Raw genomic sequence first — 13,218 nt, forward strand, 5'->3', positions numbered from 1 at the left:
AGTCAAATAGAGCTATAGGGGTATAATAGAGTAGCAGTTACCTTTCTTGCAAATCTGCAGACAATACAAGTAATAAATTACTTATGTTTTTATTAATATTATACACTAATAGTCGGCAATGGCTGTTACTATTGTCTTTATTTTTACATACTTAAAGGTATGGTTCTTAAAATGATTCTCAGAAATGGGACTTAGAGTCTTGCAAATAGGCAAAATTTAAAATCAATAAATATTTTTTTTTAAAAAAACAAAAACTGTACTTTAATACATCTTTCTCTTGCAGAAAATGTCATATAAATCACACATTAAATAGAAGGATAAGATATTACATTACGATAAAAACTATTTATTTATATAAGTTATTAATCAAACTAATTCCAAAAATTAAAAATTAATAGTACGTTTAAAGCGCAAAGCGTATACGTGGAACTTTTCTTAAAGTAAAAAGTTAAAGTATAGTAATCAGTATAATATAAATTGGTCGAAAAAGAAATCCAACCGAGAGCATTACTAACATACTAAGAGCAACTCATGCCATATCTTCTATACGAATTTGCAATTTAACCATCACATACACCAAAAATAGTATGAACGGTTTTTTTCGTTATTATATCTCAATTTTTTGTTTTGATGAAAGTAACTGTTATAAAATTAAACTGAATGGTAGTAATAATTGCATTTTAGATAGTAGGTCTTGCTCCAGTAGCATACAATTCTGTCTATCTAGGCGGTCGTATACTTGTTGCTTTGCTGTTACAGTACTATCATACATAAACATTAGTTTAATAAATAAAATGAAAACACGCATGAAGTGATAATGGAGTTATGTACGTTTTTAAATTGAAGTAGACTTGTCTTTCTTTTGAAGATAAGTTTTAGGGTTTGTGTTTCGGGCTTAATTTTTTAATTCTTTAGTTTGACTTAGAGGGTAACGAAAAAGCTAACAAATACTGCAAATTCTTATTGCAAAGTTGCACAGGGCAACGTTGCAGTAGGTTTTAAAAAATGCACGGAATTTTATTATTTTTAGTCATTAAAGTCAATTTGTTAGAAGTAAAAGTATAGTATATATCCTATAAACCCCTATTTGGATATCGTTAGTACGCAAAAACCTTAACCTTGCAAAAACTGGTATATTAAAAAACTAACTACTTTCCCGGTGTTAGCAAGTTCAGTTTTTTTTTCCTTTTACTTACTATTCCTTATGACTTGACGCTGCAAGAAGAATATGACAGAATTAAATATACTCAACTACATAGCCGGAGTCGACTTTTCTAACATATCTTTTCGGGCTTATAAAAACAAATTTTTCAACTATTTTCATAATCTTGACAATATCTCTAGAGGTCTTTCTATTAATATAGACGAAGAAAAAGAAAAAATATTAGACAATAATAGGTTTCTCTTAAGAATCTTAACGTTAATAACTTATATTTAAAAACCTTTTTTTCTAACACGTTACAGAGAAGTTCTGTTTGAAGAACTAAAAATTTTAACGTGGTTAAAGTTAAATAATTGCGATTTATTTGAAATTCCAAGAGGACTAAAACATTGCCAATATGTCCATTATTTTAATATTATCTTGATAAATTTTTTTTATTTTCTTTAATTAGTTAAAAAGGTTATCAGCAAAGAATAACTGCCTTACAGGGCTTCCTTCTCCTGGTCAACTTTTCTTTTTAGAGGTTTTCATAATTTTTAAATAAAAAGTTTAAAAACCTTAATTTTCTTTTATTGCAAGTTTTAAAAGTAAAATTTATCTTTTTTTATTAAAAACTGTAGGGTTTAAATGTAAGAAGTAATCAGCTTTCTAAAAGCACTGCCGAAATGTACTTTGAACATTTAACAGAATTAAATTTTAGGTTGTTGATTGTTTTTAGTATATTTTAGTAATATAACATTTTATTATTTTATTTAACAATAATAGCTATAACGGTTTTAAATCATTTCCGCTGGACTTAGTTAATCAAAAGAAACTGCGAGCGCTTTCCCTTGCAAATAACTCCATTCCCTCAATTTCCATTGAGTTTTTCGATGCTGCAACGGAATTGCGATACTTGGATCTCTCCGACAATGAAATTAGTATTTATTCAAAATTTATAGATTGTCTCTTTATTCTTTAAGTCAAGTCTTTTTATTGTTAACTTTTTACTAATCAAAAATGCCTTGCTGACTGCTCATCCCTAATTTATAGCTGCCATACCTGCGGCCATACGACGACTCGAGGGGAAGCTGTTCCACCTGTCTCTAGCCAATAATCCACGTTTAGAAAAAGATCGGCTGCGATCCGTTCTTTGCGGACTGACTAACCTAGTCTCTCTGAATCTCGCTGGTACTGGCCGTTCGGAATCTAGTCTTGTTAATTCTTTTTTCTTCTTTGACTTTACGTTGAAGCAAACGCTACTCCACTATTATCAGAGCGAATTAAGGAATCTTTCGAAACTGACATACCTTGATTTGTCCAACAACGCACTGAGCAGCGTCCCTGAAGCACTTTTCGAACTTAATAATCTCAAACATTTGAAGCTTAACAAAAATAAAATCTCTTCGTTTACAGTAAAAAAGGGTTTATATCTTTAATTTTCGATTAAGCAAGAATTTTTGTTTATAACTAGACTAGGAAATCTATAAAACCAAGAAAAAACTGAATTGGCTTTCTTATTAATTTTTAAATTTTTAGATTCATCGGTTTCCGAATTAACGAGTCTCAATTTGTCTCATAATAAACTTGAAAAGCTCGACGAAAGTATTGGCTGTCTCGTGAAGCTGGAAAACTTTTACATCAGCAATAACAAACTTTCAGCGCTTCCTGCTTCTTTCGGTTTTCTGAAAGAACTCCATTGTCTTTACGTAACTCCAATATTATTTGCTTCTTTTTTGAATTTTCCTCAGCAAAGCCTTGAGCTTCTGCAGATTAACAGCAATACTTTCTGCGAGTTTCCTCTTATAATCACGCACTGTTCCAAGCTTGTGGAACTGCACATGTGCTTCAACCTTCTAACTCGAGTACCTCCTGACATCTACTGGCTAACAGAACTGGAGGTCTTTTCTACCTTCGGAAATGTGGGACTGACCATCCCTCCGTATCTCTGCGCACACTTCACTTTCTCAACTCCAGCATTCTCGCCTTATTCTTTAGGCGCCCCAAGCAACTCGACACCTTGGCCGAGTTTTATCATGTGGACTTCACAAGGTATATAAAAGTTTTTTTTGTATCTTTATGCGACTCTGATTGGCGGGTTTAGTGCTAAAGATGAAGTTGAGCGAATCGGAGAACAGGACGATGAGATAATAGAAGAGGAAAGGGAGGAAGTTCTATTTCTGCACAAGGCAGAGGTAGAAAATCAACGAGGCCGCCAACGAAAACTTTACTGCGGTACTCGTTCTTTCGAGGTATTTGCACGAGCACAACGAGGCTACAGCGCGGAGGATGGAGGAAACGGCACAAATGCACTCCACTTCAGGGAGGGCGAAATCATCCGGAACGTCCAACGCATCGATACACAAACGTGGGAAGGTCGTTTAAATTCTTCATCCATATTTGCAATGCCAATACACGTCTCTAAAAGGCTCTATCGGCTCTCGGAGTGGTCAGTTTCCAGCCTCATACGTCTGTGAAATTTCTGCTAAGGATGCCCTTCAGTGGTTGGAAAAATCGGGACGGGCGGTGGCCTTTATTACACGTCTAACTGAACCACGCTATTATGTAACCTTCGTGGGTTATACAAGATTGTCAATAGCAAGAAGTGTGACGAGACTTTGCTCAGAGGTCTGCAGCAGCAGAATGCGTCCACCCCATCTCAGGCTAGGCAACCTATGCATCGTGTGTAGCGCGTGTTTGATGGGTTTAGTGCAGGTGCTGCCCATGAGGACATCTGACTTGGACTTTGTGGTGGGCATACAGCCAAGGAGCCTCAAAGGCCAAGCGATGGTTGTCACGGGGATTTATTCCGAGGAGGTTGGAAAGCGCGTGGGCGTGGAATGCTGGTCTTTAGTTTTCATTGTACAGGAGAATTTTAGTGGTTTATTTTATTTTAGGGCGATTAGTAACTTTCAGCCAGTTCCTGCGCACGAAGTATTACAAAGCGGTCTTCTCTCCGGTGAGGCCTACGTTATCCTTCACACCCAACAAGCTGTCGATACACTTGGTAGGTTAACTTCAGAGCCATCGCATTAACAAGAGCTTACTCTGTTTTGATACTATTAAGGGGCTGCCGACCAAAATAAACTGCAGTGGACTGTGTATTACTGGCTGGGGCAGGAGTCGTCTGCAGACAAGCGTGCGTGTGTGGCTATCCACGCGGGTTACCAGTCTTTTATAATAATATCGCCGTCCAATAACTTTCGCCTGGTGTCCAGTAAACCTAAAGGGGTATCTTGGTGGCGGCAAAATAGTCCGATTGGTCCAAGGCGATGAACCTCCAGAGTTTCTGAAGCTGTTTCCTCAGACTGTCCAGGAGGGCAGCCTGTACGCATCGTCCTTAAGAGAGCCGGAAGAGACATGTGCCTCTTTAAGGGTGTATCTTTTAGAAAGTGGTTCATACCCTTACTATTCTTGCATGTCCACTCTTCCATGCGCTTTACTTAGACCGCGGCGGTAGTATTGAGGCAGTTCTAGTTGACGAGTACGATCCCCCCTTCCACCCGACCTGCGTCTTGCTATTCGACCAGGGCCCTCTTAAGCATCTATGGGGAGTCTTCTCTCTTGGGAGGGGCATGCATAACCGGTTGCTCATCGTATCAATGACAGGTACGGCCGGGAAACCGCGTTTTCTCAGCGAAGCAAAGCGAGGCTTTACGTCGACCAAATCAACAAGAACGACCATTTGGGGAAGGTGCTTGTTTTCAGTTATGATTGGTCGGCCAAAAAGATAAGTGCAACCAGGCTACTGTGAAAGAGATTCTACAGGGCAGCGAAGACGTCGCCTTCTGGCAGTGTATAGAATGCTTGCCTCCCGAAAAAGGTTGTCTTTGCTGGCCGCTGGAATGTCAAGCCTAATTTAAGGAAAACATTCACCACTAGACGCAGATCTCAAGCCTCGACTCGATTTGAAAGCGCTGCAGGGACGAATCATATTCTATACTTTGGAAATCAATTTGCCGGTTACTTGGGAAACGGTGCGTCACTCCGGTGGTTTATTCTTGTAAACACGTGCTTTTCCGCCCTAAAATTTAAAAGCGACAGGAAAGCGCTACTTTCTACATCGCCAAAGTAATGGAGAAATAAAGAAGTACGACCGACTTCCGCTGCTGACCCGCCAAGGTGCTCCCAGCTATTAGTCCGTTGCCGAAGCACTGTGCTACAAATCGACTTGCACCATTTCAGAGTTCCAAGGAGGGTTCTTCCAGCTGCACCAGGAAAGTATAGGCTTAAATAAACTCTCCCGCTATTGGTTGAAGGAAGAATGCGTGCGTACTTCTTAGTTCGTCACACTGTTGTTACGTGCTTCCGTCTAGGGCGCTCACATAGGTCCACTTCATAGATACCGGTAGTATGATCTACCAATGGCTTGGTTAGTCCTTTTTTACCGCCAATCAAAACCGAGTTAATTATTCCTTTTGTAGGCTCTAAGGCGGACAAACTGTCCCAACTTCTCTGCAGCGAGTACTGTGTATCTCCTATTGGCCCTTCTACTTCTTTCTCTCTTTCGCTCTCTTACTAACGATCACCTGGCAAACAGTGTTAAGGATATCATTGCCAACATTTTCAACCGTCCGGAGTTCGCCCATTCGAAGCTTTGCCGCCAATACTCGGAGCCCTTTTTGTTTAAGACTCTTTTTTACGATTGGGACGACTCGTCATTGGACCGCTCAAAGGGTGCGCTGAAATGCCTCAGACTGGCGCTTCTTCTTATACTTTTTTTTGATTGATGTACTCTCTTAATCCATGAGGACAGCATCGACCAGTAAAGGGAGAAGGAGGAAGTTATGGCCAATGCCCACGCCTCCAAAGTGTAAGAGCTTCTCATTAAAACGCTCAAAGTAAGTTTTTCTTTATCTGTTCTTCTACTAGACGATGTAGAATATGACGTCCTCGCGTTGTTTGCCTATAAAAAGTGGGAAGACAACGAGTACTACGATGCACTGCGAGCAGACTGCAACTTTGAATGCGTCAACGCTGATAAATTTGAACACGTGTTTAAACTCATGCATGGCTCGTTCGTTCCCGTTTTCGACAAGTTTGCTCCGTTATACGAAACAGAGATCCGGATCTTCCTAGGTTTAATAGGAGTACTCAGTGCTGTATAACTTCATACATTACTTTGACTGTGGTTAGTGGACTACAGAGTAGTGGAAATTTCCTGTGAAAAAGAGCAGATCGAAAGGGTCGCTTACGTCTGGCAAGGTCGGAAGGCCTCTCGCATGGATTGGCTTACCTTTAGCATGGGTTCGCACAATTGGTGTACGTTATGTTCAAAGTATTTTTCTTTTTATACCAATGAAAAGGTGCGAAGAACACGTTTATAGACTTGTTTATGACCAAAGTGGATTTGGTTACTTTCTCTAGCGTTATATGGTATGAGACAGCACTAACGGGTCCATAGGAGAACCAGGGAGCACAGGCTCAGCTAAAAAGGAAACTACGTAAGTCTCTTGCGCCACCTTTTTTTTTAAAAAAATATATTTATACTTTTTCTAACTGCTCGAAAGAGAACTACGTCAAGTCTGTTGTACAGTACTGCCACGGATGGTCGGCGGAAGATCTCACTTTCCACCTTGCAGCATCCATTCTTTTGGAGGTAGCACCTTCCACAAGGTTGCGGTGGTACAGTCTCCGATTTTGCCCTTCAGGACGAGTTCAACGAGTATAAGATGGTGCGTATCCGCCAGCAGCGCGAGCCCGAGCGCTTCTTGTGCCATTTTAAGTATAGAATGGTGTTGTTACGGGTAATATTTTTAGCCACCTGGCCAGAACAGCACCTGAGGCTTTTTTTTTATGTAGGGAGCGCCATCTGAGTCTCCAGCGGCTCGATTGTTTAAGTATGGCCAGCAGTCCAATATTATTAATACGAGAACGGTAACTCGCGACTTTTACATTGACACGTGGTCTATCTATACTCCGCCTTTCAATTAGCTTGAAGTACAACTGTCGTCCCGCTCACTAAACTCCAATTACTGTTACTTTCTTGTACTACAACGTGAAAACTGCGATCACTCTTCGGCCTCTCAAGGCGGTACGACTCTCTTAATTATTCAAAATCGTAATAATGTTTATTCTTTTTTCGCAGTGATATACTTGTGGATAGGAAAGCACGTGGGAAAGACCCAGTTTCAGGTAAAACATTATCCGAATGAAAGAATTTATTTTCGGCCTTTACTTTTTCATACACGAGGATGCCTACGACCAGCTCCTCTATGCCTTCCCCGAGCAGTACAAAGTGCGCATTGCCTACGAGGGTTTATATTGGGCTTCATTGGACCAACTACCATCCCTTGCTTAGCGCTTTAACTGTCCAGGCCACGAGCATCCGGAATTCTGGGGGCGGATTGGCGAGTCCTGCCTTCTAGAGAAACGCCCCGAATACGAAAGAGACCGCTACGACCACTTTTGCCGTCTCTTCCGCTGTTCGTCCTCCTCTGGTTTATTCAAAGTTCGCCTTCGAGAATTGCTACACGCCACTCCTCGCTAATCGCCTTCATTTCTGCAGGTCACCGAGTTAAGCACAGACTTTTGCCAAGACGATTTGTGCGACACGGATTGTTTTCTGCTAGGTAAGCGCCATCCTTCCTGCTTCAGCTCTCTTGCTAAGTCCACTGCTTTTGGTAGACACGCAGCTGCGGCTTTATTTATGGAAAGGCAGGCAGTGTAGCGAGTTTACCCGCAAACTTGCGCTTTTGGCCGCAAAAGTACCTTTTCTGGGTCGGCCCTTTTTGAGTTACTAACAGCACACTTGGTCGTAGGCATACTTGAAGGACAAAAGGAGAAGTACTTTGGAGCTGGAGGTGCTGAATTCTGGTTCGGAGCCTCAAGCCTTCACGCGCTACTTCTTCTCATGGAATTATAATGAATAACCATCTTTTATATAAGCGGAGCCAAAGTTCTATTGCTTTAAGATCTTGAAAGGATTGCTGTCAATCAATAGTGCGACTATCTATTTTTTATTAAATTTATATTAAATTTTAAATTCTTAAAAGTTTTGAAGGGTCAGCTGGTAGAGGCATTGAGGTAAAGGTACTGTACAAGATTTTAATCGATCTTTTTAAATCTTTTAAGACCTAGCTTTGAAAGATGCTTCACCCCTCAAAATTTTTAAAAATGTAATTAATTCCTGTGAATTTAAGCTTTATTGGGATAATCCTGAGGGATCCCAAGTTAGATCCCAATAAATCTATTACATAATTACTAGATAATAGTGAACACAACCCCCTTTACCTTTTACCTTCTGGATGGGTCGATTATATAAGGCATCTAGTACTTGGTTAATACCGTTTTGCTATAGTAGAGCTAACTATGGTTAACTTAGCTACTTCATTGCCAACCTGACTAGCTCTACATAGGAGGAAGCTGCTATAAGATTTAAACGCTTTTCTTTAATCCTTAATGCACTTATTCAAAGTTTATATACCGAACACTTCTGCCTAATAAAATAAGCAACCATTCCTACTCTTTTATTTAAAATTTAGTTAACATTCATACAAAAATAAAATAAAGGTATTTTAAAAACTTATTTTTCATTTAACTTTGCTTTTTTTTTCTTCTCTTTGGTATTCCGAGAGTAGGGAAAGCGAAGGATACCCTGTACGTGGAAGGGGTCAATAAAGTTAATAAAAATTTTTAGTTTATTATTGAAAGAAGTAAAATAGCTGCAATAGAAAAGATACATATTGAATCGTAAAATATTAAAAGCCAAAAAGAAATGTTTGAAAGGCCCAGAAATACTTGGTGGATAACTTGTATTTATTCGCCAAATAAAAAGCAATAACGCTCTCTATTCCATGAACAGCCCAAGGAAGGTACCAAATAATCTATTAGAATTTAAAAACAGAGCTTAAACTAAACTGCATAAAGAAACACAGGAAGGGTTGGATAGCAATCGATGGAAATAAATTCTGTGAGTTGTTGTAGTGTAAACAACGTCTGAGACTCACTTTATCTCCTTTCACGATGGTTTAGAAATAAATTAAGGACTACTTAAGAAAAGTTATTTGTTTGTGGGATAGTATGAAAAATACGTCAGTAGTCCTACTTAGCGAAAACACTCAGAACAAATATTTTACTTTTTTTTTAAAAAAAATTACCAGTTAAAGTTAAGTCCAAAGTTATCAAGACCGAACTGAGAACCCGAGGTGTCTTGAAAAAGATAATATGATATTAGCAATAAAGATTTTAAAGTAGCTAAGAAAAAAAAGAAATGCTTATAACACTGAATCTTAAAATAGTTTAGAGCCTAATATTTGCTTGATAACATTACTCAAAAATAAGTTCAAAAGTAAGTGAAGATATGACAACATACATTGAAAAATGTATGTAAGCAGTATATAATGGTCAGTAGGCCAAAAAATCCGTATTAAAATTAGCTGAGTATAAGTATTAAAATACTGCAAGGAGAAAAATAATCTCATACTAATGGTGTAAGTCCATATAAGTAAATAAATACTTTGTTGGTGAATTTTACGAGTATATTTTAACTGACTTTTTAAAAAAACTATTTATTCTTTTCTTAACCCCAATAAAATTTTATCCTATTATAATTTTCGATTTTTTTCAAAATAAAAAATAAATTTATTTTACAATCTTTTGACGAAAAAGCTAGGTACGTATTTTTATGTACACCCTTTATTAGTGCCATTTCTATTAGCAAATGCCATAGAGCCTTTTCAAATAGTTCACTGAAAATCATCCATACTAACGAATAAAAAAAACTATTCACTAAGTTAATCTGATCACTGCCGCAAGTAAAGAACAAGGCGCCTTGGTTGCTGCCTTGACGGTCGTTACTACGAAGCCCACGTGAGGCAACAAGGAATATTTGTTGTTGATGACTCAAGTATTTCGCTTGAGAACACCACGGAATCTTCACGCTATTAAAGGTTAACAAGGCCACTAACAAAGGAGCTCGTTTCTTTGAAGTTAGTATAGCTTGCTTTGCTCTTCTTCGCATTTATAGTACCAATTTCATCACTGCACCAGACAGGCAAGGGCCTCAAGATAGCGCTGTAGATGCTTGCATAGCGAGGCGGGTGACTTCGATGAGAAATATACGGCCGTATCATCAGCGTAGAGGGCGATTCGTGTGTGTGGGTCGGATGGCAAGGGTACGTCGCTCATGTAAATTGCAAATAAAAGGGGAGAGAAGTAACCCTTGAGGGGACCCCTGCTGGCAGAGATCGATGCGGCCACCGGGTATCTTCCTTGTGCACGCTGAAGACGCGACCATTCAGATATGATTTCAGCACGTTTTAAAGGCCATGAGAGTGGGACAACGAGCGCAATTTGTGCAAGCAGACCTCTACGCCAAACTTGGTCAAATGCTTTTTCAACGTCAAGGAAGACAGCGCCTGTTGACTTCTTATGGTTAAAAGCGCAAGTAGTCCATTCAGTGAAGCAGAGGAGCTGCTGGGTCGTTAAATGCCCTTGCCGAAATCCAAACTAAAAAAAAAATTCGGTAAAGCTTTCCGAGCGTCCACGATCCTTTAAAACGGTCTCACCCCACTTTGCCAGTCGCTGACACTAGGCCTGATGGGCCGAGTCGGTAACTGCTAGATGCTGATTTCGGTTTAGGTGTTTTTGGTAGTCTCACAAGGATCGCCGTCTTCTATCGAACCGGAAAGACGCCCAGGAGCATCGAAGATTTTATAAGGAGGTGAAGATAGTGCATCCCTATTAATGGCATTTTCTTCAGCATCTTATTAGTGATGCCGTCGGGACCAGGCGCTTTTCGTTTAGGTAGCCCTTCGACAACTGCTTGCGCCTCGTCAACATTAACTAGGTCAATAGGTTCGTTGTTAACGGTTGGGGATAAGCTCAGCTGAGGGAAGGCATCATTAGCAGTATAGTGAGCAGCTGGCACATTTTGGATAGCACGAACATTGGCGAAAAGCGTAGCTTAAGCTCCATCACTCTCGGCCACTATATTTCCTCCACGAAGGTGCGGGGGGAGTGGTGAAAGCCCCTAATTTTTGATCCTTTTGACAAATTTACTAAAGGAGGATCGGTCGCTGCTGCCTGATTCTGATATACGATGCAGTTTGCTCTCCCACTAATTAATGAAATGGGTCATTAGCTTTTTTCAACGCATCGGTGAAGTCGATTAAGCGCAAGTTTGTCTTCGGCGCTCTGCAACAACATGGCTACTCGAATAAGAGGTCGACGCTTGGCAGAGAACTACCTTTAGTTTTTCAGACAGACGGCCGGGGCGGTACTCTTTATTGTGTAAAATTTATATACTCCAAAAAAATTAGTAAATTAAACACCGTGATTAATTAAAATGTATCAATTAAATTCGGTCTAAATTGTATGCTGTAAAAAGAACATATAGTTGACAATTCGGAATAAGTTATTAAAAATGTTTATCTATATATTTCAAATTTTAAACACATAATTTTTTTATTATTAATGGTATTTTCTGGTTTGCTCGGTCAGGTTAAAAAAAAAAAACATAAAGTTTACGAGCCCTCAACAGGGTGATAGAGCACAAATTAGATTTATGCTTGTGTTATTATATATATCCTTTTAATTCTAGCACTAACTTTTATTACTACAACGTAAGTTATTTCTCAAATATATTAAAATTTAGTCTTTTAAATTATTCTTTTTATGAATGACAATAAAAAAGAGAGATTTGGGCGTCCAAAGAAAAATTTATTAAAGATGGGATGCAATAGTGTAGTGAGGCAACGTTTAGAGAAAGAGGTTGCGAATATGGTTGATGAGACAGATTTTTTAATACTAATATTAATTAGAGGTAGATCACCACTGGGTAAGGGGTAATGGTTTAGTGGTATAATGCTCGCTTAGGGTGCGAGTGGTCCGGGGTTCGATTCCCCGTTACCCCCCGATCGGCAGGTTTTTTAAACTTTTTCTCTTAAATCTGTCAAAAACGAGTTTTTCTTCAGCCGCTACATTTTGCGTTTCCCCATCTTATCTCCTTTTTTACCATGGTAAGGTCATTCAGTTAGATGCTCCAAACCTGATAATAAACCGCCATTTTAATCCTGTAAGCGCTTGTTGGCTGTAATAACTTTTTTAATAAGTGGGACAAGACAAAATAGTGGTTTATTTAGTTATGACAATATTTTAAAGAAGGTTTTCCAGTTGTTGCAACTTATAAATATTATACAGGTTATAATTTTTATTTACACTGGTCCCGTGAAATTGCTTGTTCGTAATAGTTTTGCTGCGTTAAGAAAGTGCAAAAGTTCTAAAAAAGTTCTAATTCTTTTATTTATAACATATTCGTCCTTCGTCAATACGAAAACTCTGAAAAGTAATGGTTTTCCTGTTTCGGTTTATATTTCTATCAAAGGTTTAAAGGAGCCTAAGACATCTCTTAGTTGCCTTTTAATAAGAGATAAACCTATAGTAAAAAGTATACTTTTTCTAAAATAATTTCTTTAAAGGAATATTTGGTGGACTACTACCTTATACCTTTTTTAAGCTTACATACAAATTTGAAATGTAAGAATAGCTAACTCTTAAAGGAGTAAACACAATTAGTTTTTAAATCCGGAATTACAGAATTTTTAATATTTAGTTGAGAGGTAATTCGCTTACTGCGGGAACTGCAATAAAGTACAAGTCTACGTAGATTATAAAGTTGGAGATCAATTTAAGTTTACTTGAAATAACAGGAATAACGTAAAAAAAAATCACTGTCATAAAAAAATTCCTTTTGCCAAAAATATAACAGATTTGTCGTAAAAATAATATTATATAAAAGAAACATAATTTTTTATTTAATCTCTGACAGAAAAGATATAAGCGTATATTTAAAATTTTAAGAAACAAGGCAGAAGTAGAGAGTTCAGGTTTACTCACTTAGAAGAACATCTTCTAAACTGTCCACCTCCATAGAAACAGCCAGAGAGGTCGAAGGTGGGAGTGCTAGTGCATAGAAGTTCTAAAAAAAGACTAATAGGATAATCAATAAAAAAAATTAAGTAAAAGAGAAACTTCTTTATGGCTTCCCGCCGCAAACATAGCGGGCGTGGAAGTCACAGACGCAGTAGCCGATTCGAAGAGTTTTACTTTATATAAGAATAAACATAAAAGTACTT

The 13,218-nt window shown here is 38.4% G+C and overlaps 2 protein-coding genes, 1 long non-coding RNA gene and 1 other non-coding gene across 4 annotated transcripts; 3 read left to right on the forward strand and 1 right to left on the reverse strand.

Moving 5' to 3' along the window:
- Positions 1-1,375: 1,375 nt before the first annotated feature.
- Positions 1,376-3,474, forward strand: LOC135120043 (protein flightless-1 homolog). The gene is made up of 11 exons (XM_064044403.1): positions 1,376-1,398; positions 1,465-1,561; positions 1,614-1,685; positions 1,783-1,862; positions 1,928-2,082; positions 2,195-2,358; positions 2,419-2,566; positions 2,681-2,850; positions 2,914-3,193; positions 3,246-3,336; positions 3,394-3,474. Exons 4-10 carry the CDS (start codon positions 1,828-1,830, stop codon positions 3,290-3,292), a joined length of 999 nt encoding a protein of 332 aa, XP_063900473.1. The 5' UTR covers positions 1,376-1,398; positions 1,465-1,561; positions 1,614-1,685; positions 1,783-1,827; the 3' UTR covers positions 3,293-3,336; positions 3,394-3,474.
- Positions 3,431-8,084, forward strand: LOC135120047 (protein flightless-1 homolog). The gene is made up of 28 exons (XM_064044406.1): positions 3,431-3,517; positions 3,596-3,987; positions 4,039-4,148; positions 4,209-4,304; positions 4,360-4,533; positions 4,589-4,750; positions 4,872-4,964; positions 5,024-5,131; positions 5,186-5,263; positions 5,327-5,409; positions 5,471-5,513; positions 5,566-5,605; positions 5,682-5,818; positions 5,898-5,954; positions 6,014-6,220; positions 6,278-6,388; positions 6,448-6,494; positions 6,546-6,585; positions 6,652-6,740; positions 6,793-6,888; positions 6,944-7,018; positions 7,076-7,175; positions 7,230-7,276; positions 7,335-7,398; positions 7,459-7,592; positions 7,650-7,713; positions 7,769-7,848; positions 7,903-8,084. Exons 1-28 carry the CDS (start codon positions 3,431-3,433, stop codon positions 8,011-8,013), a joined length of 2,925 nt encoding a protein of 974 aa, XP_063900476.1. The 3' UTR covers positions 8,014-8,084.
- An 800-nt stretch (positions 8,085-8,884) lies between these two features.
- Positions 8,885-9,854, reverse strand: LOC135120040 (uncharacterized). The gene is made up of 3 exons (XR_010278478.1): positions 9,776-9,854; positions 9,241-9,292; positions 8,885-8,967 (listed from the first exon to the last, which is right to left on the reverse strand). It is a non-coding gene; the product is annotated as an uncharacterized LOC135120040 (long non-coding RNA).
- A 2,071-nt stretch (positions 9,855-11,925) lies between these two features.
- On the forward strand, positions 11,926-11,997 carry Trnap-agg (transfer RNA proline (anticodon AGG)). The gene has a single exon. It is a non-coding gene; the product is annotated as a tRNA-Pro (tRNA).
- Positions 11,998-13,218: the final 1,221 nt, after the last annotated feature.

The sequence above is a fragment of the Zophobas morio genome, unplaced genomic scaffold (assembly GCF_036711695.1).
Source record: "Zophobas morio isolate AGI-343-1 ecotype UQ-CSIRO unplaced genomic scaffold, CSIRO_AGI_Zmor_V1 ptg000332l, whole genome shotgun sequence".
Lineage (NCBI taxonomy): Eukaryota > Metazoa > Arthropoda > Insecta > Coleoptera > Tenebrionidae > Zophobas > Zophobas morio.